At 41.7% G+C, this 26,670-nt stretch overlaps 1 protein-coding gene across 5 annotated transcripts in view; it reads right to left on the bottom strand.

Annotated features, from left to right (window-relative positions):
• Window positions 1–26,670, bottom strand: part of smc4 (structural maintenance of chromosomes 4) — an 85,645-nt gene that overhangs the window by 15,477 nt on the left and 43,498 nt on the right. For all 5 annotated transcript variants that reach the window (XM_068042167.1, XM_068042165.1, XM_068042170.1 and 2 more), the window contains exons 15-20: window positions 26,250–26,329; window positions 21,218–21,370; window positions 13,822–13,948; window positions 7,888–8,077; window positions 7,572–7,716; window positions 2,503–2,676 (exon numbers count right to left, since the gene is read on the bottom strand). In XM_068042167.1, the coding sequence (XP_067898268.1) occupies window positions 2,503–2,676; window positions 7,572–7,716; window positions 7,888–8,077; window positions 13,822–13,948; window positions 21,218–21,370; window positions 26,250–26,329 (869 nt within the window). The remainder of the gene's footprint in view (window positions 1–2,502; window positions 2,677–7,571; window positions 7,717–7,887; window positions 8,078–13,821; window positions 13,949–21,217; window positions 21,371–26,249; window positions 26,330–26,670) is intronic.

Here is a 26,670-nt window from a genome sequence, read left to right as displayed (position 1 = left end):
GACAACTCATTCCCCATTACCTCGGACTCACAGTGGATCTCGGAGAATTGGAGGGATTGGGCCACAGGAGGATCCCTGGTGAACACCTATGCCGGCTGCGATCACAGCTTATATACGGACAGAGGATATTTCTTCTTCTTTAATGGTACAGCCACCAACATCTTATCGCCTCCCTTCCCGAGACAAGTCGCCATCGGAACCCTGGTCCCCACCACGGTACCCTGCCCCTCAAAATGGACCCCTCACAACAGGTTGGTGTACCGGGAGGCATCAGCAGAGTTTTGCGAAAACTGGAAGAGACCCCCAATCTTGGGACCAACCCGAGGACATTCGGTAGGATGGGGGATTCTCAGTATGGTTACGATAGGAGGCGTAGGGGGTGGTTTAGCTGCTAACAACCGTAATTACTTGATCTGTAGCCTTACCATCCTGGGGAATGCAACATTGGCAGCTCTTGAGGTGATAACGGAGGAATTGTCCCAGTTGAGATGGTTTACCATGCAAAGCCGGTATGCCCTTGACTACCTACTAGCCCGCAAAGGAGGGGTATGTGCAATAATAAAAGGGAAATGCATCATGGGAGTCCGGGATCAAACCGCGAACATCACTAAATTTACGAATCGTATTCGAGACCAACTAAACGATCTGAAAGACCCTGGCTCTTGGGAAAAGTGGGAATTCGGGGGATGGACAGATTGGATCATAAACATGGCCATGTACTTGGTCGCCTGGATCGCTTGCATCTTTGCAGGCATAGCCATTCTCAAATGCGTCATGGGACGAATGCAGGCAGCTCTGGAACAAATAGGAGCCCCAAGAATCCTAATGGTACGCAGTCACGGACAAACCACCGACGATGCAGAGCTACAGCAAGAAATGGAGTTACAACGAAAAATCAACCTGGACTACGACGAAGAGGACAGTAGAGACTGGTGCAGGAAGAGTACTGAGTGTGGAGAGACAGAGTACTGATAGAGAGAAGGTTATCATAGAATGATAAGAGGGGGGAATGTGGAAGGGAGCAGAAAGGCATGGCACTATGCTTGATGGGAAATTTAGCCAAGTTAGGAATAAAAGCTTGCTTTTATAGGATAAAGAACTAGATCAGCAGAAATTAGCATCTGTATCTGTGTAGTCACGCCCAAATTAACCACAGCCCTTATTGGAAATAGGCTTTAGAATAGACTAGGCAAGGGTAGATTGTGCAATGATATTAAGAACGGAATGGGCTGCTAATGTGCTGCTAACCTGTACTGTTAACCTCAATAACAAGTATGTACTAAGAACGGAATGTGCTGCTAACCTCACTGATTGGTTAAACAAAGAGGTATAGCACGAATCGTAATGTATATACGGTAGTATCTGTATTCGGGAGGGGCACTTACTCTGGTGGACTCGACCGACTCCGTTGGAGTCGGTGCCGCTGTATCAGAGCAAGTCCGCTGGTGACTGCGCAAATAAAGTAATTGATTTTACCTACTCATCCGACTCATATTTACTGAACCAGACTGAGGGCAAAAAGAACTCGAATCGTTATTATCATAAAATCTGTTCCAAGAGACTAGAACTAGGAGAGTTGACTTCATAACTGGCAATGTCACTGCAGAGTCAGTTAGGTCTGTTGAGCAGAACAACTTTCTTTGAAGAAAGATATTCTCGCCCTTTAGTTGCACTACTCTTCGATTATCTCAAGAATTAAAAGTTGTCAAATTAAGTACAGTACCCTTACGAGGGAAGGCTAGGGTGTAATTTGTTGGCAGCATCTCACTAAATAAAAGTTGGTATCTCACCAAATTAGACCTTTTTCAAGTGTGATCCTTGACATTAAGTGTTGGCAGCCTCTTCACTGTAGGTGGCTTTAGAACCAAACCCAACCTTGTACTCACCAAATATTTCCCACTCCACCTGCCACATACAAGAATGGTTGGATACCAAAAAAACAGGAATTCTAGCCACTTTCCCCGTCTTCCTAACCCAGGGTGAAGAGACCACCTGTAAACACCCTGCCAGTGGCACAGTGGCGCAGTGGTTAGCACCGCAGCCTCACAGCTCCAGGGACCCGGGTTCGATTCTGGGTACTGCCTGTGCGGAGTTTGCAAGTTCTCCCTGTGTCTGCGTGGGTTTCCTCCGGGTGCTCCGGTTTCCTCCCACACGCCAAAGACTTGCAGGTTGATAGGTTAATTGGCCATTACAAATTGCCCCTAGTATAGGTAGGTGGTAGGGAAATATATAGGGACAGGTGGGGATGTGGTAGGAATATGGGATTAGTATAAATGGGTGGTTGATGGTCGGCACAGACTCGGTGGGCCGAAGGGCCTGTTTCAGTGCTGTATCTCTAAACTAAACTAAACTAAATAGCCCCAGCTGAAATGAGCAAAGTTAGCATAGACAATAAATGAAACCTGGTCCCTTCGAAGTTTGTATGGCTCAGCTACTCACTGAATAAACTCAGCCATTAGGGGAGTTTATCTATCCTGAAAAAATTTATTTGTTCATCCTTACTTCTCTTTGCCAGAATTTGATCTTTGACTGGTGTTCTGCGATGTGCCCGTCTATCTGTTCCAACTTCAGTCGTATATTGAGAGTTTCTTTTTGAAGTGCCTGTTGTTCTTCCTGAATTGCCTTCAGCTCTTGAAGTAAACAATTATGTTCCTCGGTCACCGTTACTAATGATTCCTATGCAAAACAGCAAAAGGAAATATTAAATATTTGACACATAAGGATCTTTTAAATCACACAGGGTATCAGTTCAGTATTTCAGCCTCCCTACTGATCATAAAAACAAAGTGCTGGAAATACTCAGCAGGTCTGGCAGCATCTGTGGAGAGAGAAGCAGAGTTAATGTTTCAGGTCAGTGACCTTTCACCAGAACAGCAATTTCTGTTTTTATTTTATTCCCTACTACTCATGTTCATTTACCACTTAGTTATCAACAACCGGAAAGCTAATCCTCACTAGTCATACTGAAAAGCTGGGAAAAGTGCGTTCCCTGAACACATACTTGGTGAATCATTAACTTTTGATCATGAAGTTACTTGACTACATGTGTACACACATATACAAAGTTTATATTCAATGGTCCAGCCAAATGAAGTCAATTTGTATATGGAACAGTTGATTTGTGAATTACAATTAGCTTTTGAGGATAAAACTCAAAAAATGCAGCTTTTCAGCATTGACACAGTTCCATGTCACATCCCACATACATATACTTAAAAAGTAAACCAAACTAATGAAGTTGTCTTCCTCTTTCAAAAATGAATCATGCACTAAACACAAAAAAGTTCCACTCACATCTGATCTTTGTAAGAGCCAATTACTTGTGACATGGGAAGCCTTCAGAGGTACAGCTGTGAATATGTTTTCTGGAGATAAGTTTCCCATTATAACTGTTTTGGATACAAGCACCCCACTCCTGTTTTTTTTAGATCTTTAAATATATTTCTCCAAACACCCAAGAAGGGTAATGGAAAAAAAAAATCACACACTCAAACAAAATGATTTTCTTCAGTCCCACAAAATACATTGTAGTATGCCTTCCATTTCCTTAGTAGGCACAATTATGCTGTTGTCCTGTTTTGTGATGGTGGTAGTACCCAAATATGCCTGATGCACAACTTGGAGTTCAACAAAATGGGCTTGAACCCAACACATCAGTTAGGTGATAAGCCATCCAACTGAAGACAGTGACCTGCATGCACAGCACTTTTAAGGGAAGTGAATTCTACTGATCCCCTAATCTGAATAATCAACATATGAACATAACTTGAAAATTAAAGGCTTTCAATTAATGTCTTAGGTTATATGTAGATTCAGTGAATCAAACAACGTAAGGTCTCAATTTCCAAACACAACATTTGCTTTTACAATCCTAGGGGCTCTGGTTAAGAGGCAATAGCTTTGGTTATTTTGGCCAGATATTTAATTTGCAAGGCATACACACAATTAGCTGTCCTCGTTTCATATGCCACACAGTAAAGAAAGGATCTGTACTTACTACAGCACCTTTCACAACTGTATAATGTTCCAAAGCACATTACATTCAATACAGTACTTTATTGAAGGATAGTTACTGTTGCGATGTAAGGAAACAGCAGCAGCCAATTTACAGTTTCTCAAACAGGAATGAGATACATGAGCAGATGATGCGTTCTTTCAGCAATGTTGGATTAATGATAAATATTTATCAGGAGAGGTCCCCTGTTCCTCAAACAGATGGGGTTTTAACATCTGATCTGAAAGACGACACCTCCAATGGTGCAGCACTTCCTCAGTACTGTATTGAAGTATCAACCTGGATTATGTGCTCAAGTCTCTGGAGTGGGTCTTGAACCCATGACTGTAGCCAACAAAGGACTTGTATCATCCACAAACCATATCTTACTAATCTGGAAGGTTACATTAGGAAGTGGAATTAACATTTGATCGGTTCTAAAAGACTGTGCCTAGGACTGATGAATTAGCTCTCGCCAACTAATGATTTCAGGTAGTCACCTTTGGTAAAATAATGGTATTCATTTTTGTTCAAAACAGCTGTATTTCTGATCAAATGAGCTTCAACTCTTCTGGGAACTTACCTAAACAATAGAGACATGGGTGACTCCTGTTTATTGATGCTGCTAACCTGACAAAATGCAACTCAATACTTCGTGGATAGCAGTTTGAAGACTGATATTGCTGGCAAAGTCTTACAGGCTGCACAAATTGTTTCATCCAGTTACTGTTGGCCTATGCCAATGATAGGGGCTCGAGTGAGGCTTCAATTGGCTTACCAATGGCTAACCAACGAGGAATTTACTGCTTTTAGGGTCTAGTTTGCTTACATAGCGTATTTATACTTGCAGCAGAAAGCACAAAGGGCAGTAAAATATCTTGCATGACTAACCTAGATTAATTACTGTTATGAACGAGGAAGTTCACTGAAAAATGCTAACTGACTTTTTTACTTGAAGCAGGCAAGAATTCCAGAAGACTGTCTGCTAGACTTCATGCATCCACCATCTTTGTAACTTGCATGTGCTCCCTCTCAGAGGACCCTCGGGTGGATATCATCTGGCCCAGCTGCTCTATCTAATTTCTGGTTCTTATTTCTATCTAAAATAATATGTTCATCTATATTAGATTCATCAAGTTCTAACATCTTCAAGAGTCAAGACGAGACAAAAGGCATTCGATAAGGTGCCACATCAAAGGTTACTACATAAAGCAAGAGCTCATGTAGGGGGTAACATATTAGCTTGGATAGAGGATTGGTTAGCTAACAGGAAGCAGAGAGTAGGGATAAATGGGTCATTTTCAGGTTGGCAAGCTGTACCTAGTGAAGTGCCACAGGGATCAGTGCTGGAGCCTCAACTATTTACAATCTACATCAATGACTTGGTTGAAGGGACTGCATGTATAGTAGCTAAATTTGCTGATGACACAAAGATAGTTGGAAAGTAAGCTGTCAAGAGGGCAAAGTCTACAAAGAGATTTAGATAGGTTAAGTGAGTGGGCAAAAAATTGACAGATGGAGTATGTGGGAAAATGTGAACTTGTCTACTTTGTCAGGAAGAACAGAAAAGCAGTATATTATTTGAATGGAGAGTGACTGCAGAACTCTAGGGTACAGAGGGATCTGCGTGTCCTGGTACATGAATCACAAAAACCTTGTATGCAGGTACAGTAAGTGATCAGGAAGGCAAATGGAATGTTGGCATTTATTGCAAGGGGAATAGAGTATAAAAGTAGGGCAGTGTTGGTACAGCTGTACAGGGCATTAGACAGACTGCAGCTGGAGTACTGTGCGCTGTTTTGGTCTCCTTACTTAAGAAACAATATAATTGCATCAGAAGCAGTTCACAGAAGGTTCACTCGACTGATTCCTAGGTTGAAAGGGTTATCTTGTGAGGAAGGGTTGAGCAGGTTGTGCCTATACTCATCAGGGTTTAGAAGAATGAGGTGATCTTATTGAAACATATAACTTGACAGGGTGGATGCTGAGAGGATGTTTCCCTTGTGGGGGAGTCTAGAACTAGGGGACACAGTTTGAAAATTAGGGGTCTTCCATTTGAAACTGAGGAGAAATTTTTTCCGAGTGTCATTAGTCTGTGGAATTCTCTTCCCCAGAGAGCAGTGGAGGCAGAGTCATTGAATATATTCAAAGCTGAGTTAGACAGATTTTTGATCGACAATGGACTCAAGGGTTATGGGGGGCAAACAGGAAAGTAGAGTTGAGGCCACAATCAGATCAGCCATGATCCTATGAATGGCGGAGCAGGCTCATGGGGGCAAATGGTTTACTCCTGCTCCTAATATTTGTGTTCTTGTGATGCTAAATACTCATGTAATATTTCCGCCATACCCAATGAGTCCTTCGTAACCTGTACTTGAGCACCCTTCAATGGCTCAATACAGTCTTTGACAGCTCTCTAACTCTTCATGTAACTAAAGCAGCTTTCTTCATTGCTTCCACAATTCTCTTTTCCATTATCTTTTCAGCTGAACTAATAGCAGCCTCCGTTTTCTTTAGCTGTTCCTTGTACTTAACCTCTATAACCTCTGCATGCATTTAGTCGAGCACTGCATGCCTTTAGTCGAGCACAAAACTTTTGTTTACATCTTATTTGCCTTTGTACACAACCAGTCAGCCACAACCAATGCATTCCCCGATCCACTACTTCGGAACAGGCCTTTCAATCCCTTGAGCCCATTGCACCATTTAATTAGGTCATGGTTGACCTGTACCTCAACTGCATTTATGCACCTTTGCTCTGTATCCTTTGATACCCCTACTTAAGAAAAATTATCTATCTTGGCCATGACATTTTCAATTGACCCAGCATCCAATGCCTTTTGGGGTACTATATATTTCATGAGAAAATACTTCCTAATTGCACTTTTAACTGACCTAGTTCTAATTTTAAGAATATTCTCTCTTGTTTAGTATTACCCATCAGAGGAGACAGTTTCTCTGTATCTATCTGATTAACTCACTTTATAATTTTAAATGCCTTGATTAGATCCCCTTATAACTTCTGGTTCCCATCAACACAACTTCCTGTGCCTCCCAATGTAAGTGTCAACAGAAAACTTGGATATCCAAGTCTCTCCCTTAATCCAAGTCATTAATATACAGTAAAAGGACTTATGTTCATCACCCTCCCTTCCGCCGTGCAAACTTGCACTCTGGAATTCCCTCTCCAAACCCCTACACCTCCCTCCCTTCAAGAACCTCTTAAAGCAGATATCTGAAGCAGCTTTTGGTCACCCTAATAACCTTTTTAGTCTCCTGTCCATTTTGGTCTAATTAAGCATCATGGGACATGATTCTACATTAAAGGCATTATATAAATCTAAGTTGTTGTTGACTAGGAAAGGCCAATTCCTGAGTCTTGGAAGCTTCAGACTGCCAGACTTCAAGTGACTCTGCACGAGTCCATGAAGAAAAGAACTGGCAGTGGCTGTTTGTGTACTGAATCAAACATATTGGACGCCTTCACTGACTGTAATGTTCTTAAACCAGGATGGTGGAATCAAATTAATAGTTTTAGAAAGTTCAGTTATGCGGCACAGCTAATTTATGGAACTACCTGAGCTTCAGTGCATTCTTTCAGCACAATGGCACCTTTTTCCTCCACCTTCTTCAATTCTTCTGTTAGCTCTTCAATCTCCTTTCTGTTCTCTTCAATTTCTTCTTCAGATTGATTTACTGCTTCTTCTGCCTTTTTAAAGTTCCTAGAAGAGAATTTGTTTTAAGATGCATGAATACACCACCTGAAAGCTAATCAGAAATAAACTATGGCTCACCTTCCTCAGCAAAAGAAAAACAGATCAGCGTGAATATGAACACAGCAAATAAAAGTGCACGGACAAACTATCATAAAAGCAGTTGCAGATACAACATACCTTCCTGCCGTTTTGATAGCAACCTGGGCCTTTGTAATGGAAGAGGCACAATCATCAATTTCTTTGTTAACTTTGTCTAGTTTATCCTGTTGGGCTTTAAGCTTTTTATTGTTGATATCAATAATAAGTGTGTGCAACCGTTTAACCTCTGCCTCAACTTTACCAGCCATTGCTGCAGCTTGTTCGTACTCTGGGGAAAAAAAACAGTACAACTTCTATTAGTTTCCAATTGTCAAAATAATGGACATAAAAGTAAAAGCAGTGATATCAGGCAGAACCGTTTTTTGTGCAGCGCGTGGTAATGACCTGGAACTCGCTGCCGAAGAGGGTGGTGGAAGCGCAGACGATGAATGATTTCAAAAGGAAACTGGATAGGCACGTGAGGGAAATAAACTTACAGGGCTACGGGATAGAGTAGGGGAATGGGACTGATTGGATTGCTCTTGTTATGACCAGGTGAGAAAGGTGGCTAGAGGTCTTTCTCAGCCTTCAACTGGTCCTATTGTAACAGGGTTTAATTTTTAAGCACAGTGTTTTGAGCTCCCCCTTGCTGAATCCTTGTTCACCACTTTCCAATAATGAGGCAAAGAAATGAACACAAACAGGCTTTCTTAGGTTTAAAGAAGAAAAATGAAATTTATTAAAATTTAAACTCTAATTCGGTTAACGCCTACGGATACAGGCCACACTCCAAGCTAGCAAGCATACTCGATACACACGTGCAAATAGAGACAGAAAAGAGCTGAAGAAAAAAAGGGAGAGAGGTTTGAGGCAATGTCAGAAGTTTCTTGTTACTGTGCTTTGAGCTCACTGTAGTCTTTTTGTAGGTAGTCTTGCTTTTTGTTGGGGCCCAGTATTCTTCTTAAACCTCGTTCACTGGAGGAGAATTTTCTCTCTGGGGTTCACATGTCTTCAATGGGTCTTCAGTTCCGTGAGAAAAAGATGGGAGCAGACAGGAGAGAGATGTTCTAAGTCCAGGAGCAAACAGCTTTGAGTTTTTAAAACTCTTTGGCAAGTTCAAATTTAAAAAAAAACTCCAACAGCCAGTCACGTGACTAAACTGGTCTGACCATGTCTGTGTATTCAGCCATATTAGCAGTTAACCTGGAATGCTGGCCTCTCCACCTTGAACGTCTGGTAATCAAATGTTCATTGTGGATTAAATTGGAACAGGGAGTGGCCCCTTTGTCCTTTCCAAGTACTGTCCGTTACCTATACAAATGTCTTTCCAGTTAGGTCTTTCTTTACTCCAATAACAGTTTAAAAATCAACGCTCATGTGGTGAAATTAATGTCTCATTCTTGGCAGGTGGGGGCCTGCATGACACCTCCACACCCAGGTGGATGAAATGCGATTTGAAAAGAAATGGCGCATTTCATTAAAAGATTTGAGAGAAACAGAAGATACAGAAAGAAAAACCATGCATTTCTCATTCATTCATACAGGATTCCTCCCAGACTTCCTTTACCCTGCCCTCTTGGTCACTTTTTCCCCTTTTCTTTCTGAAGTTTTGCCAGCTGTGTGCCTTTTGTTCTCGGAGGGGGTCCCTTACAGTTCACCAGTCCTCTGCTGGAGGGCCCATCCTAACACCGGTACAGGACTTAGGGATGCAGGTTTCACTGTAGGTTGGGGTTTCCCTCAACCTGACACATATGGCAACTCCTGCAGTACTCCACCACATCTTTGTGGAGTTTTGGCCAGTCAAACTGTTGTCTTATGCGGGCTTTGGTCTTTCGCATACCAGCATGTACAGCCACTGTAGTCTCGTGGGCCCTTAATATTTCTCCTCGGTACCACTAACTGTCCACTCCTTGCCCTCAGGTCTGTGAGGAGAACTCCATTTCCTCATCAGTACCTCATTCTTTAAATAGTAGCAATCAGGGACTCCCTCTGCTTCACTTTCAGACTGGGCAGTCTGTGCTAACTCTCGCAATACTGGGTCGGCTCGCTGAGTCTCAGCTAGGGAAAATCCATTTAATTCATTCCATGGGTCTGCTAACTCTCCGAAGAAAGTCTCGGACAGGCAGACCTTATGGTCATCTGCCTGCAGTGCCAATGTAGTTGCCTCTGGGGGAGCTGGTTTGATCATGGCCTGACCCACGACACATTCAGGGACAATGCAGGGAACTGCCTCCTGCCACTGCCGTCTGACTTCCCGCGGTCTTTCTTTCACTACTGGGGCGGCTACCACCTTCACTCCCACCAGATCATTACCTAGGAGCATGTCAACCCCATCCAAAGGCAAACGAGGGACAATCCCTAGTCACCGGTCCCAAAACAGGGTCGCACTCCAGGTGCACCCACTGTACAGGTATAAGCATACACTGCCCTCCAAAACCATTCACCACCATTTTGGTGTTCACTGCACTCTCTGGGGAAAAGGTCAGGCCTTTTCCCAGTAAAAGGGATCTAGTGGCACCTGTGTCTCTGAGAATCACTAGGGGCTTGCTTGCCCCACTCGAGGGGTATGAGGTTACTTTCCCTTCAGATAAAAAAACCCCGATAACCTTCAGGCATCATATTAAATTTTCTTGCACTGGCCATGGTAAGCTTCCTGGGTGCACTCTTACTTTAGTTAAAACCACAGCTTGTTCTGCCGTGCTTTCCATCAGGTCCCCATCTCCACTGAGTGGGTATGCCTTGATTAACCCTACTGGTTTTCCCTTTAGTTTCCAGCAGTCAGCTTTAAATGTCCTGCCTTATTACAATGGAAGCACATAGGTCTTCAGGTCTCTTGCTCACAGCACCTTCCTTTTTGGCTAGAGGAGGGCCCCCAGTGTCACCTGCTTTCCTTTCTGTCCTAGGACTGCCTGGGCAGAGATCCTGTCCCACCCTTTGTCTTTTTCAGATTTGTGCGGATGATTAGGAAAGGCTCTCCCCTGGGAGACTGACTTATAAATTAAAGCAAACTCATCGGCCAGAACGGCCGCTTGCCGGGCTCCCTGAATCCGCTGCTCCTCTACATGGGTCTTAATTGAGAATAGGAGAGTTTTTAAATTCCTCTAACAGAATTACTTCTCTGAGAGTCTCATAGCTGAGTTGTATTTTAAGAGCCCTCAGCCACTGGTCAAAAGCCAGCTGCTTACTTTTTTCCAACTCCAGATAAGTTTGATTAGTTCACATTTTGAGGGTTCTAAACTTTTGGCACTAATTCATATGCCCTGAATATGAATTATTCATTTTTGGTCAGTTCATAATTTGATGAACCTGGAAACAAGGAATAAACCTCATGGGCTTTTCCAGTTAGCTTGCTTTGTATTAAAAAAGAGACCAGGTCACAGCTGACCATTTTAATTGCCGTGCCAGTTTCTCGAAAGACACAAAACGCTTCCACATCTTCCTCATTGAATTTTGGAATTAACTGAGTGGGTTTTAGCAATTTTGTATCCAGCCCTGAATTCTGTTCTTCCATATTGGCTCTGCTTTCAATGGGTTTACTCTGTCGCCCCCTAGTTAACGCAAGCCGTTTCAACTCTCTTTCTTCGCATTCTTTCTGGAATATTCTTTCTATCCTCTCTCTATTTCTTCCTGTTCCATCTGGAAGTCTCTCTCTTTCTCCCTCTCCAGCCTTTCTGTCTTTTTCTCTTTCTTATAATTCAAGTTTCCTCTGTTCCAATTGTATCTTTGCTAACAATACTCAGTTGGATTCTGCTTCTACACCTGTTTCTACTTTTTCATATTCAAGGGAAAAATGGTTGGCCACTAGCCTTAGGAATTCAGACTTCCTAGCCTTGCCACGTACAGTGATCCCACACTGCTCAGCCATTATTCTCAGCTCCTCCATAGACAGTGCTTTTAACTTATCCCAAGTTACTTCACCCTGGCTTGGGGAGCTACTCACTTCAGTTGCAGACATGTTAGTATTCAATCACACATAACCACAGGAAAACCTGCATTAATCTTGCTCTTTTTTGATTGGGAACAATTTGGCTTCCCACTTCCAATTTCTCTCGTTTGTCTGTCGGTAAAGTTCAGGATGCTAGCACCCAAATTTCTGTTATGACCAGGTGAGAAAGGGGTCTAGGGGTCTTTCTCAGCCATCACCTGGTCTTATTGTAACAGGGTTTAAACTTTTAAACACACCGTGTTTCTAGCTCCCCCTTGTTGAATTCTTGTTCACAGTTTTCCAATTATAAGGCAAAGAAATGAGGCAAACAGACTTTCTTAGGTTTAAAGAAAAGTGAAATTTATTAAAACTTAAACTCTAATTCAGTTAACGTCTACGGATACACGTTATGCTCCATGCTAGCATGCATATGCGATACACACATGCAAATAGAGACAGAAAAGAGCCAAAGAAAAAAAAAGGTTTGTGGCAATATCAGAAGAGTTTCTTGTTACTGTGCTTCGAGCTCACTGTAGTCCTTTTGTAGGTAGTCTTGCTTTTCGTTGGGGCCCAGTATTCTTCTTAAACCTTGTTCACTGTAGGAGACTTTTCTCTCTTGGGGTTCATGTGTCTTCAATTCCGTGAGAAAGAGATGGGAGCAGACAGGAGAGAGATCTGCTCAGTCCAGGAGCAAACAGCTTTCTGAGTTTTTAAAACTCTTTGGCAAGTTCAAATTCAAAAAAAACTCCAACAGCTAGTTAGTCACGTGATTAAACTGGTCTGACCACGTGTGTGTATTCGGCCATCTTAGTAGCTAACCTGGAATGCTAGCCTCTCCACCTTCAACATCTGGTAATCAAAAGTCCCTTGTGGATTAAATTGGAGCAGGGAGTGACCTTTTTGTCTTTTCCAAGTACTGCCCGTTACTATGCAAATGTCTTTCCAGTCAAGGGGCTGGTGTTTTTTTTTTTAAAAAACAAGTTCTTTCTTTACTCCAGTAACAGTTTAAAAATCAATGTTCATGTGGCGAAATTAATTTCTCATTCTTGGCAAGTGGGGGCCTGCATGACACTACATAGAGCTAGCATGGACTCAATGGGCGAATGGCCTCGTGTCGTAATGACTATGATTAGACAGCAAATCTTCTGGAAATTCCTCAATATGTTCTAAAAGGTCACCATATAACTCGCTGGTTGTGCCCTCAACAATTTCATCTGGTTCCAACACCACACCATATGTAGATCCACGGAGAGCAAAGTACAGGGAAGGAGCAGAGGCTGCAGTATTTCTGTGCAGCCAGGAGGATCACTCCTGCTCCTCTTGGCTCCACAACAACTAAATTAAGATAGCCCAATCTTTGGGGACAATCGCTTCACCAACTTGCTCACTCATTTTGCATTCAGTCCTCAATTTTCATAATCAAGTCAGCCAACACTTTTTTCAAACTGGGGTCACTAAGAAATGGCGAACTTGCGAAATCTGGCAGTTGTGCATTCCTGGGAAGATCAGACTCAACAGATTGCAACCTAAAATTCAGTCTTGACCCAGTGATCCAAAACTTCAGATTCTTTTTCAATGGAGAACATTTTTAAATCTAGACTGGTGTTATTTGATGTCAACTTTACATGGGAAACCACTCACTAATCTACCACTTTAGCAATCACATGCTGTAAAATTTAATTGCTCAACATCTAATTAGAAATAGATATTAAATATGGCAAATATAACTAATGGGAAAAAAGGCAACAATTTATCTAGCTGATTACTGTACCTAACACATTGCAAAACTTAAGAAAAATGTTGTAAAGTTACACTGCTAAATAATGTTGTATTTTATTTTTAGAACTTTAACCTTTCAATCACCAAAATCTTAATGAAAATGAATCCTGGATAGAATTAATTGCCCTTGCCACAGAAAAGGGCCGTGTCAAGTGGGATCCCAGATGGCATGTCGCAGTAGAAAAATCACAAACAGCTGCAGATAGATTTTACTTAATTGATGTTACTCATCAACTGTTGAGCATTTTCCACCTAGGTTAGTGACTTTTCTAGCTCTCAAAACTCCAAATAAGAGAAACAAAAGGGTACTGGACACAAAGGCAACTAACCTTTCTTAAAAACTTCCAGCGCTTTCTGAAGCTCTTTTTGTTTGTTCTGATCAGGAACAGCAGCTGCCACATTTGCTTCAAAGTTCTTCACTTGAATCGTCAAATGAACTTGCTGCTCAGTCAGGCCCTAAATTAAACAAGTGCATAAAACAGAACAAAAAATCTATACAAAATATATTTAAGTAACTATTCTCCAAGTGACAGAAAGTGGCACAGAGTTTTCAAAAGACAAAAGTCAATCTAGCGCCCTTCATACAAAAATGCTTTGCGCCAGAACGGTTGACTCTCAAAAAGCCAGTTCAGCTTACCTTTATAATGCTTTCCAATCACACACACACTCTTTGCAATGATTCTTTTGATTCCAACACACTAGCCTACATATCAATTGTATAGAGTTTACATGATTGATGTGGTAGTAAATTAACTTTACTAAATGAGTGGGGCTGTGGAATGCTCTGATGACAGATTCCAAGTGGTGGCATCCACACACATCGTGCTTATAAACTATATTTTGGAGTGACATCTGGGTCCTGGCAATTACCATGTTCTACTATCATCTTAAACTGCTGTTCTCCATCGCCTCTAACAACTGTGAGGAGCTCATGCATCTCTTTGTCACTAATATTGAGACCATTTGATCAGCTGCCTGTCACTTGCACCATAGGAAATAGGAAGAGGCGGCCATCCGGCCCATCGCGTCTGCTCCACCATTCAAACAGATCATCTTCCTCTGTCATTTTCCCCCCATATCCCTTATTGTCATTAGTAGCCAGAAATCTATCGATTTCAGTCTTGAACTTGCTCAATGATTGAGCTTCCACAGCCCTCTTGGGTAGAGAATTCCAATGATTCACCACCCTGAGTAAAGAAATTCCTCCTCATCTCAGTCTTAAATGGCCTGTCCCTTATTGAGACTGTGTTCCCTGGTTTTAGACTCACCAGCCAGGGAAAACATCCTACCTACATCTACCCTGTCATACTCTTAAGAATTTAGTAAGTTTCAATGAGATCACCCCTCACTCTTCGAAGCTCTAGAGAATACAGGCCCAATTTCTGCAATATCTCCTCATAAGACATTCCCGCCATCCCAGGGATTAGTCTGGTGTACCTCCGTTGCACTCCCTTCCTTAGATAAGGAGACCAAAACGGTACACAATACTCCAGGTGCGGTCTCACCAAGGTTCTATACAATTAAAGCAAGACATTTTCACTCCTGTATGCAAATCCCCCTGCAATGAAAGCCAACATATCATTTGCCTTCCTAATTGCTTACTGCACCTGCATACTTACTTTTAATGACTCATGAACAATGACACCCAGGTTCCTTTGTACATCAAATCTTCCCAACCTCTCACCATTGAAGAAATACTCTGCCCTTCTGTTTTTTCTACCAAAGTGGAGCACTTCATACTTGTTCTTATTATATTCCATCTGCCATGTTCTTGCCCATTCACTTAGCCTGTCCAAATCCCCTTGAAGACTCCTTGCATCCTCCTCACAACTTATATTCCCACCTAGTTTTGTCATCAGCAAATTTGAAAATATTACATTTGGTCCCCACATCCACATCATTTATATAGATTATGAACAGCTGTGGCCCAAGCACTGATCCTTGCAGTCCCCCATAGTAACAGCCTGCCATCCTGAGAATGACCCATTTATTCCTAGCCTCTGCTCTCTGTCTGTTAACCAATTTTCAATCCACAGCAGTATATTACCCTCAATATCATGTGCTCTAATTTTGTTTACTAACTGCCAGTATGGGATCTTATAAAAAGCCTTCTGAAAATCCAAATACACCACATCCACTGGTTCTCCTTTATCTATGCTACAAGTAACATCCTCAAAAAATTCCAACAAGTTTGTCAAACATGATTTCCCTTTCATAAATCCATGCTGACTCTGCCCAATCATATTATTTTCCAAGTGTCCAGTTATCACATCCTTTATAATAGGGAAAATATTAGAATCTATTACGGACGCCAAACTAACAGGTCTGTAGTTCTCAGTTTTCTCTCTTGCTCCCTTTTTAAATAGTGGGGTTACATTTGCTACTTTCCAGTTTGCAGGAACCCTTCCAGAATCTATAGAATTTTGAAAGATAACCACCAATGCATCCATTATCTCTATAGCCACCTCCTTCAATACTGTGCGATGTCGCTCATCTGGTCCAGGGGATTTATCAACTTTCAATCCAATTAATTTTTCGAGTACTACCTCTTTATTGATACTAATTGCTGTTAGTTCATTTTTACAAGTCCCTTGGTTACCTAGTATTTCTGGAGATTTTCTGGATCTTCCTCTGTGAAGACAGACACAAAGTAATTATTTAAGTCCCTCTGCCATTTCCACATTTTCTACTACAAATGCTCCTGTCGCTGCCCATCATGGACCCACATTTTCCCTTGCTAATCTTTTCCTTTTCACCGGGCTAAACATCCTTGGAGGCTTCCCCCTGCACTAGCCGTGAGCTTGTACCATGCTCTAGTTTCTCTCCCATATTCCTTCATGTCTTCTCAGAGCTCATCTTGTCCATGAGACCCACCGCCTGTTTTCTTGACCCGACTGCCAACCACCCAACTTTCCCTCCTGGCTCCCATGTTCACCGATATTGTTAACTATTCTCTCTCCTCAGGTACTGCCCCTCTCCTTCAAATCTGCTATCACCCCTCTCAATAAACCAACCCCTGACCCCTCCATCCTTGCAAACTACCACCCCATCTCTAACATTCCTTTCCTCTCAAATCCTTAAATGTGTCATCGCCTCCCAAATTTGTGCTCATCTTTCCCTGAACTCAGAAAAGATTCATGAGACTGGTTCCAGGGATGAGGAACTTCAGTTATGAAGATAGATTGGAGAAGTCAGGACTGTTTTCCTTGAAGAGAAGGCTGAGAGGTGATTTGATAAGGGTATTCAAAGTCATGAGGGGTTTGGACAGAGTAGATAGAGAGAAACTGTTCCCACTCGTGAAAGGATCGAGAACAAGAGGGCACAATTTTAAAGTAATGGGTAAGAGAAGCAAAAGTGACACGAGGAAGTATGTTTTCACGCAGCGAGTGGTTAAGGTCTGGAATGCGTTGCCTGCGAGCGTGGCAGAAGCAGATTCAATTGAAGCATTCAAAAGGGAATTAGATTGTTGTACAAAAAGGATTAAGGTGCGGGGTTACGGGGAGAAGGTAGGGGAATGGCACTAAGTGAATTGTTCTTTCGGAGAGCTGGTGCAGACACGATGGGCCTCCTTCTGTGCACTCTATATTTGAATCCAAGAAGTTTCCACCTCTACTACAGTGCCAAAATGCCTACCAAAGTCACAAATAACATCCTGTGACTGTGACAAAAGTAAACTCCCTCCTTGGCCTTCTAAACTTGTCTGCAGCCTTTTGTCACGGTTAATCACATCCTCCTCCAACACTTCGTCACTGTCGTCCAGCTGGGCAGAACTGCACTCGCCTGGTTCCATTCTGATCTATCCAATCGTAGCCAGCGAATCACTACAATGGCTTCTCTTTCCTCTCCTGCAGTTAACTCTAGTATCCCACAAGAATCTATTCCGTGGCCCCTATTTCACATCTACATGCAGTCACTCAGGAGCATCATCCACATGTACGTTGATGACACTCAGCTCTACTTCACCAACACCTCTCTTGACTCCACCACTCTCTCCAAATTGTCTGGTTGCTTGTCCAACATCCAGTATGGAACAGCAGAAATTTCCTTCAATTAAATATTAAGATGACCAAAGCCAATGTTTTCCGTTTCCGCCACAAAGTCTGCTCCCGACTCCATCCATCTACCTGGAATGTGTCTAAGGCTGAACCAGACCGTCCGCAACTGTGGCATCATAATTGACTGAGATAAGTTTCCAACCACTTATCTGCGCCATCACTAAGACCACCTATTTCCACCTCTGTAATATTGCCAGACTCCGCTCCTAGCTCAGCTCATCTTCTGCCAAAACGCTCATCCATGCCTTTAACTCTTGATTTGACCATTCTAATGCACTCCTGGTCAGCTTCCCATGTTCTACTCTCCGTAAACTTAAAGTCATCCAAAACTCTGCTGTCTGTATCTTAACTCGCACCAAGTCCGGTCACCTATCGCCCCTGCGCTCGCTGACCTACAATGGCTCCAGGTTATGCAATGCTTTGATTTCAAAATTTTTAGTCTGGTTTTCAAATCCCTCCAAGGTTTCACCCCATCTCTGCAATCTTCCCCATCCTCACAACCGTCCAAGTTATCTGTGGTCCTCTAATTTTGGCCTCCTGAGCATCCTCACTGAGCATCAGTGGCCATGCCTTCAACTACCTGGACCCTTAGCTCTGGAATTCCCAAACTAAAACCTCTCCATCTCTCTTTTTTCCTTTAAGATGCTCTTTGAAACCTACCTCTTTGACCAAGCTTTGGGTCATGTGCCTTAATATGTCCTTTAGTGGCTTGGTGTAACACCTTGTTTTATAATGCCCCTGTGAAGCACTTTGGAACATTTTGTTATGTTAACAACTTAACTAAGGTGCAGCTTATTTCCTCTAGACTGCTGAAGTGTCAGCCAACTGCTAGCACCAGATTCGGAATAAGGAAGATTTTGAAGAATTTCTTTCAACTCAGCATCCAGGCATATGATGTCCAAAAACTGGACTATCTTGCATAGTGTCTCAATTCATTGGTGATTAGATCACCACAGTCGGGTGCACTGTTGATTTCATTTTTTTTTTTAAAAATGGCCTCATTAACCTACTCTTGAGATCATAGAAAAGGTAACTGCATCATTATGAATTATTTCATCACCACACCCAACATATAATAAAACTTAAGATGTTCTATGCAATAAAAGTTCAAGTTTCATAGAGATAAATAATTTCTGGTACATTTATTCATTTAGAGATACAGCACTGAAACAAACCCTTCAGCCCACCATGTCTGTGCCGACCAACAACTACCCATTTATACTAATCCTACATTAATCCCATATTCCCTACCACATCCCCACCATTCTCCTACCACCTACCTACACTAGGGGCAATTTACAATGGCCAATTTACCCATCAACCTGCAAGTCTTTGGCTGTGGGAGGAAACCGGAGCACCTGGCGGAAATCCACGCGGTCACGGTGAGAACTTGCAAACTCCACTCTTCCATGAAACATTACCCTCATAACAGGAAGCCACTCCACTAAACAGTCACAGGCATATCAAGACTCTGCTCCTTATCTGCAACTGGTGTGGGATGGCAAACAAATGTGCAACTCAAGAAAGCAGTAGCTGGCAACAAAAGCTCCTCTGAAACTTGCAGCTGAAGTTAGCAGAGTCGCGCCCTGGTACAAGGAGAGCTTTCAAAGGAAAGAGTTCCACAGAACTAATTTTTAAAAATCCTCTCATGAATTACATTTACATCAAACTACAACCAAAATGAAAGCCTGTGACATAAATACTGAATGGATTAGTTCCATGGTGGATAAGCCTCAGTGTCACTGGAGCTCTTAATTAGCTTTTGATTTTTTTTAAATTTCCAACACTGCAATGTTTTTCTAAGTTAAAGGTATAGGATAAATGCAAGTTGTTATTGAAATTGATCTTGTACAAAGACCTTGGCAATATTGTGCAATAGAGTTTAAGTTTAGTAGAAATTATGGGAACTGTTTTCTCTCAGTCAAAAACAGAATGTAAATCCCAACATAAACTTACTGTGACTAAAGACCTCTTATAAAATTCAGGTTTTCAAAGATTCTTTAAAAAAAAATTGTTCATGGATGTGGGTGTTGCTGGCAAGGCCAGCATTTGCTGCCCATCCCCAATTGTCCTCGACAACTGAGTGGCTTGCTAGGCCATTTCATAAGGGCATTTTAAGAGTCAACCCCATTGCTGTGGGTCTGGAGTCACATGTAGGCTAGACAAGGTAAGGACAGCAGATTTCCTTCCCTAAAGGACATTGGTGAACCAGAGGAATTTTTATCACCATCGATGACAGCTTCATGGCGTCATTACTGAGACTAGCATTATTAATTTAATTAATTAATTGCATTTAAATTCCACCAACTGCCATGGTGGGATTTGAACCAATGTCCTCAGGGCATTAGCCTGAACCTCTGGATTACTAGCTCAGTGACATTACCACTGTGCCACGTCCTCCCCCACCCCCCACAGCTGCACCAAAACTAAATGGGAAGAGCAGAAATTCAAATCAAGGAGGCAAATCACAATTCCATCTCATATTTGAGACATGTAACCTTTTCCATTGGATAGGTGGTATATAGCATACACAATATAAATGTTATGTATAGTGTTACAATCGAGGCGGGAGTAATGCACTGTCAATTCAGTCCCATTACTCCACAGGTCAAAGCATATTATTGAAGTTTCCCACCTACTGTAAATTAGCCAAATTAAACACTTTATTAATCCCCAGAATAAAACACACCAAACCAGGTACCTTTAAACAACAACAAATTAACTACTTAATAAACTAAATCTTAAACAATTACCAAGATAAATCTATGTCTGAAAAGACTTTATAACTTCTTATTCCTCCTAACCCTCAAACACACACATACATTCAAAAACCAACGGTTAACCAGTTTTTAAAATGATCTTTTAAATTAGAACCGTTTCTTAGGAATAATAAAACAACTGGGTTGCAAGTCCTGGTTGGTTACTTTCCAAGATCAGTAAGGTGTCCCAGAGTCAAACAGTCAGATGCCACTTGAAGTCTTTAGGGGAGTTTGATAAACAGTCTGTAAAAGGCACTTCAGCTGCAGCAAGCATCACACACATCTTTCAACAAGTAGTATAACAATTTAGATTTTGAATTAGAGGTCTATCAGTAGAAACTTTGAGTTTCCAGAACTCCTAGAAACACAAAAGACAACAGAAAGCCACTCCTGAGGCAGAGACTTCTCAGACACGAAGTAAAAAGGAATTTGCTACCTCTAACAATGCAAACATTCCTTTCCAGGGGTTGTTTCCTCTTTAGGCAAAACACAACCCATAGTAGGGCAATGTAGATTTTCTGCTGAGACACACAAATCCTTCCTTCAAGGACAGCATACTTTGTTGATCTGTCAGATCAAACCGGTTCTAGCCAGTCTTACAGTCAAACTGATACAATAAGTCATATGACACCTCTCTCTCTCGCTGTTGCCTAGGAAACAGACTTGCATCTCGCACACACGGTTCCCAGAGACACTAATAACTCAGTCTTAAAGGCACACAGACCCTTATTAGTTTTTAAACAAAAAAAACTTCCATGACAATAGTGGCAACATTGAATCAGATTTCACATTAAAGTTATGACATTCCTTGCTATGTAGTTACTGTATTGTAATCGATCCACTGCCACTTTAAAAAGGAAGCATATTTTCCAAATATATTAAGAAAATACAAGTTTTTCAGAGTTACATACCTGAATGCTTGCTGTGTACTTTTCCAACACATTTTTCATCTCCCTGATGCTCTGCTGCATCTTAACTACTTTTTCTTCCAAATGACCTTTCTGTTCTTGGTATTTTTGTGCCACTGCTAAATCCTTCTGCAATTTAGCCTCCATCTTGTCCATCTATTTTTTTGTTTTAAAAACAGTTTTAGTTTGAACATCTTAGATACACAAAGAAGCAGCACAGTATTTATTTGCTGGACACCAGTTTAACTCACTTTCCCATCACCCACAATGATCCTGCTTGCAAAGATAGTTGGCTGATGTAAAGCTGTAGCAGCTCAAAGAGACTGCCACATTTAAGAGTTCTTAAAATGAATACAATATTGGTTCATTTAAAATGATCTCTTTTGAGCTTGGTTGGTTGGCCGTAAAGCGCTACTGCCACCACACCCCTCCCCCAGGTCATTATATCTAGACTTGATGGACCATTGGGCTGTTGTCGAATTCTACTTGACGTGCAATACAGCTGCAGTGACTATAGCAACATAAATTGATGATGATTGGCAATAGTTTACTGCCCAAGTCAGTGTTCCCAGTATATAAAGGATTACCCTGCCTCAAAATGAGAGTGCAGCACCCAGTGACTGCATGTACATTTTTACAAATTCACTCTCTACTACATAGGATTGTGCAACAAATCAATCCTTCAGCCACAACAGGAACTTCGCAATCCACACTCCTCCCCATCATTACTTTGGCTTTTATTAAGGGAAAGTCTTTTTTGACAAGGATAAAAAGCACATATAAACCAGACAGTTTTTATTTCATCAAGTATTCTTGGATTCATGTTTCCTGGATAGTGAGATGTGACCAGTGACGAGCTCAGTATTGGGATATCTCATTCCCCATATGAATACATTGTGAACATAAAAAGATCAGCATTTGCTGTTACCACCAATTTAGAGGACAGTCATAACTGTACGGGAAAGTAGGAGGGCATTGACAGCTGACAGAAGCAAGAAATGCAGTTTAGTGCAAAAATATAACAAATAGTAAAATTTTCAACAGAATAAAGATCTACAAGAACAGACACAGATCCTTAAGAGCAGGACTGTAGGTGTAAAAGCCCAATTCACCATTCTTAGAAGACAACTGCCTCAGATATAACATTAATTTGAACCATCTATGACATGAATGGACCTTTAATTGGTTACCAAGAAGAATCCAGAGGTTTGCTAAATGGATTTTACACTACAGCTGGGTATTCACAGAGCAACCCAAACACACCAGTTTCCAGGTGAATCTGCAGGAATGTGGCAACTGATGAGGGGAAAAATAATGTTGCTAACCTAGTTGGAAGGAGATTTCATCACAAGAGTACAAACTATCCTGCCCATTCTAACAGCTGCTTTTCTCATCTCCAATATTTTTAGTAAACTAAAACGCTCAATGAAAAAAATCAGTTGTTTTGATGCTCCAATGATTTTTCTCCCAGATTGCTCATAACAGTGTCCAGGAGATTAATCTTCAATTCCTGGAGATGCCAGGCCAATCCTAAAGGACTGGCAACCCTAAGGAGAAAGAATTCACTTGGATGAATATATTATATACAGAAATGCAGTAAAAGTATAGTTGGGGGAAAGATCTAGGGGGGAAAAAAGCTGTCATTTCAATTATCAGCAAAAACACATTTGCCATTTTACACAAATTGCTTACTTTGGACTACTGGATTAAAAAAAACCCAACAATAACAGAATCAGTATACAAAAGCCCCGGAATGGCCAAGGAAAGAACTCCCATGGGATAGATTGCATTTATCCCAGAATACAGAAGAGCCTAGGAAGAATATTTGAGGCATTGTGAGGGAGCTACTGGACGCTAGAGTAACAGTAATTAAAAACAGGCTAACGTTGCGTCATATTCATAAAAATACATGAGCAAGTACAATTTGTCTTACTTCAATCCTCTGCAAAATAATATAACTGATCAAAATAAAAAACACAATAAAAGCCCAGTAAACAGCAGCCAATAACAATCTAGATAAAGATGATCTGCCTAACCAACTTGAGTCAGTGACATCCCAAATGGACCATGGAAAATAAATGCGGTATAGCTAGACATTCAGAGACATCTGACAAAAGGTTCACAAGAAAGGCAACTGGTCAAGCTTAAAGCTGTAGGAATTCAGGATAAATCTAGAGAATGGATAAGTAACAGGCACTTGTTATAAAAGATGTGGCAGGGATTGGAGGGGAAGGGGAGAGGTTCAATGTTTAGCTCTGATCATGTAGGCACAGGAGAGATATGCATGCTGGAGTTGGTGCAGAGAAGAGCTACAAGAATGGAAAATTGAAAATTTAGCTTTGTACTTTTCAAAGAAAAATCTACTTTTGTGGAGTCGTGGAATATAAGGAAAAGAGGCAAATTAACAATTTTTAGTATGACATTTTACTGTGCCAAGAAAACATGCTATGCTGAATGAAGACTTTTTAATTCATCATTTCAAAACCTACATTAAACTCTTAAAAAGGAAAGCTGGGATCTTGCATGCAACTTTTAAAAAGCTGGCAGCCAAGATGGCCACCACAATTTGCATGAAATACCTCACATTCCAGGATATCGAATTGGAGACACATGTCCATCAAAGCTCCCACCCAGGACAATGGCTAGGATAGCGGAGTAGATTATCCAGTATCACCCTCGTTAGTGGGACATTCAAAGCTATCTTGGAGCATTCACTCGTGGTGACGTAACTCCAGAGGATAAACACTGACAATACAAACAGAGAGATTTGGGTTTTTGACTTTGGAGCTCATTAACAAAAGTAGTATTGAGAGCGCCGTGACAATCTCCACAGTCTGTGTAAAACTTGGAGTTTTGTTACACACAGGAGACAAGTTTTAAGAGCTAACTATGCAAGACATCGGTGGTGCTGCCTCTCTTTTTTTCTTTCTCCACATATACTGCAAGCTTCAAATCCTGTCCAAGCCCATCATCACTACAGACAGAGACCTCAGGGAAGAAAGCCACCTACATCACTGTCTCCAAGAAAAACCTCAATCAGGTGGGCTAGTTGCAAAGTGCACTTCTACCAGCCAGAGACTTCGGAACCACGAATTCAGCCAGAAAACAACTGAATTACCAGGCCCCACAGAGTGTATATTATTTTTACTTTTTCTGGACTCCAATCCAACACAAACTATTCATCACTCTGAAAATTATGTGTGTGTGTGTGAGAAAGTTGGAGCGTAGTTTTATTATTTTACTTCGATCAGGTTTAGATTTCAAGTACAATAAACTAACCTCTTTCTTGTTTAAACACAAGAAAACCCATCTGATTGGTTCTTTTATGATCATAGCACATAAAGGGTTAAACACAAGCCAAATTGGTAAGCACATTCACTGTTTAAAAGAAACCCTGTTGTGGTCAAACAAGGAGAGGGGCCAAGAGGGGAGCCATTCGGCTCCTCACCTTATTGTAACAACTGGAATTGTTTCAGAGATAATATTGGCCAGGACACCAGCAGAACTACTTTGCTCTTTTAATGATGCCATGGGACCTTTTATGGCTACCATAGAGGGTAGGTGGGCCTTGGTTGAATGTCTCATCTGAAAGACTGTATAGCACTCCCTCAGTACTGCATGGAAATGTCAGTTTGAATTATCTGCTCAGGTCTTGAGTAGTGCTTGAATCCTTCTGACTCAGATATGAATTGCCTTATTGTCGGTGGAAAAATGACCTATAGAAAACTCCAAACAGAATTTTGATTGAAAAGTACAAAGGTAAGTTTTGCACTCGCCAATTTTTCCATTCTAGTTTGGTTCTTCTTTGGCCTCCTTGTCTCGAGAGACAATGGGTAAGCGCCTGGAGGTGGTCAGTGGTTTGTGCAGCATCGCCTGGAGTGGCTATAAAGGTAAATTCTACAGTGACAGAGTCTTCCATAGGTGCTGCAGATAAAATTGGTTGTCGGGGCTGTTACACAGTTTGCTCTCTCCTTGTGCTTCTGTCTTTTTTCCTGCCAATTGCTAAGTCTCTTCGACTCGCCACGCTTTAGCCCCGCCTTTATGGTTGCTCGCTGGCAACTGACTCCCACGACTTGTGATCAATGTCACAGGACTTCATGTCGCGTTTGCAGACGTCTTTAAAATGGAGCCATGGACGCCCTGTGGGTCCTCTACCAGTGACGAGCTCGCTGTACAATGTGTCCTTGGGGATCCTGCCATCTTCCATGCGGCTCACATGGCCAAGCCATCTCAGGCGCCGCTGGCTTAGTAGGGTGTATATGCTGGGGATGTTGGCCGCCTCGAGGACTTCTGCGTTGGAGATATAGTCCTGCCACCTGATACCAAGGATTCTCCGGAGGCAGCGAAGATGGAATGAATTGAGAAGTCGCTCTTGGCTGACGTACGCTGTACAGGCCTCGCTGCCGTAGAGCAAGGTACTGAGGACACAGGCTTGATACACTTGGACTTTTGTGTTCTGTGTCAGTGCGCCATTTTCCCACACTCTCTTGGCCAGTCTGGACATAGCAAAGGAAGCCTTTCCCATGCGCTTGTTTAATTCTACATCGAGAGACAGGTTACTGGTGATAGTTGAGCCTAGGTAGGTGAACTCTTGAACCACTTCCAGAGTGTGGTCGCCGATATTGATGAATGGAGCATTTCTGACGTCCTGCCCCATGATGTTTGTTTTCTTGAGGCTGATGGTTAGGCCAAATTCATTGCAGGCAGCCGCAAACCTGTCGATGAGTCTCTGCAGACACTCTTCAGTGTGAGATGTTAATGCAGCAACGTCAGCAAAGAGGAGTTATACAGAACTTTAAAAAAAAAGATTTTGGTTTTAACAGCAAGGGCCCATATCAGAAACTAGGTTAGTGATTTAGCAAGGGACACAAAGTCTGGGTTAACTATAATGCAGTCATGGGCTATGCAGTTGAAACACTTAGCTGCTGTTAACTATCACCAGGAATGCACGAATTCTTTGCCTCCCCTGTCCCCAAACATGGAATGCTGAACAACTGTGCTCAGTGCACTGAAGAATTTTTGGACACTAACTTACATCTTCCGGTGTAGTTTCAACAACTAATGAAGATCCCATTCTACCCTTCATCACTTTTCCTCCACCACCAGTCATGGTACCTAAAGCAAAATGGAGGTATAAGGCAATTGATCTGCATTGAAATTAAATACAATTGTTTAAGTTAACAAGTTTGGGCAATAGCTTTTTGCTAAAGCTACATTATAGCTACTCAAGTTTAATAAAATTGCTACATTCAATCGTGGTTGTAGGGGAGTCTACAGATTGGCAGGCATAAAACCAGGCACAAAGGTGAAGATGAATTTAAACATGATTAGATTTAGCATGCACCACCATGCAATTTAACATTCGCAATGTAAAAAATTCTGCAGTTCTCCTACATCTCTCTGCATGAAAGAAAGTCTTGCATCTAATCTGATAGTATGAAGGAAAGGGTTTTTCA

This window comes from Heterodontus francisci, chromosome 11 (assembly GCF_036365525.1).
Source record: "Heterodontus francisci isolate sHetFra1 chromosome 11, sHetFra1.hap1, whole genome shotgun sequence".
NCBI lineage: Eukaryota > Metazoa > Chordata > Chondrichthyes > Heterodontiformes > Heterodontidae > Heterodontus > Heterodontus francisci.
This window is presented reverse-complemented; position numbering and strand designations above follow the sequence as displayed.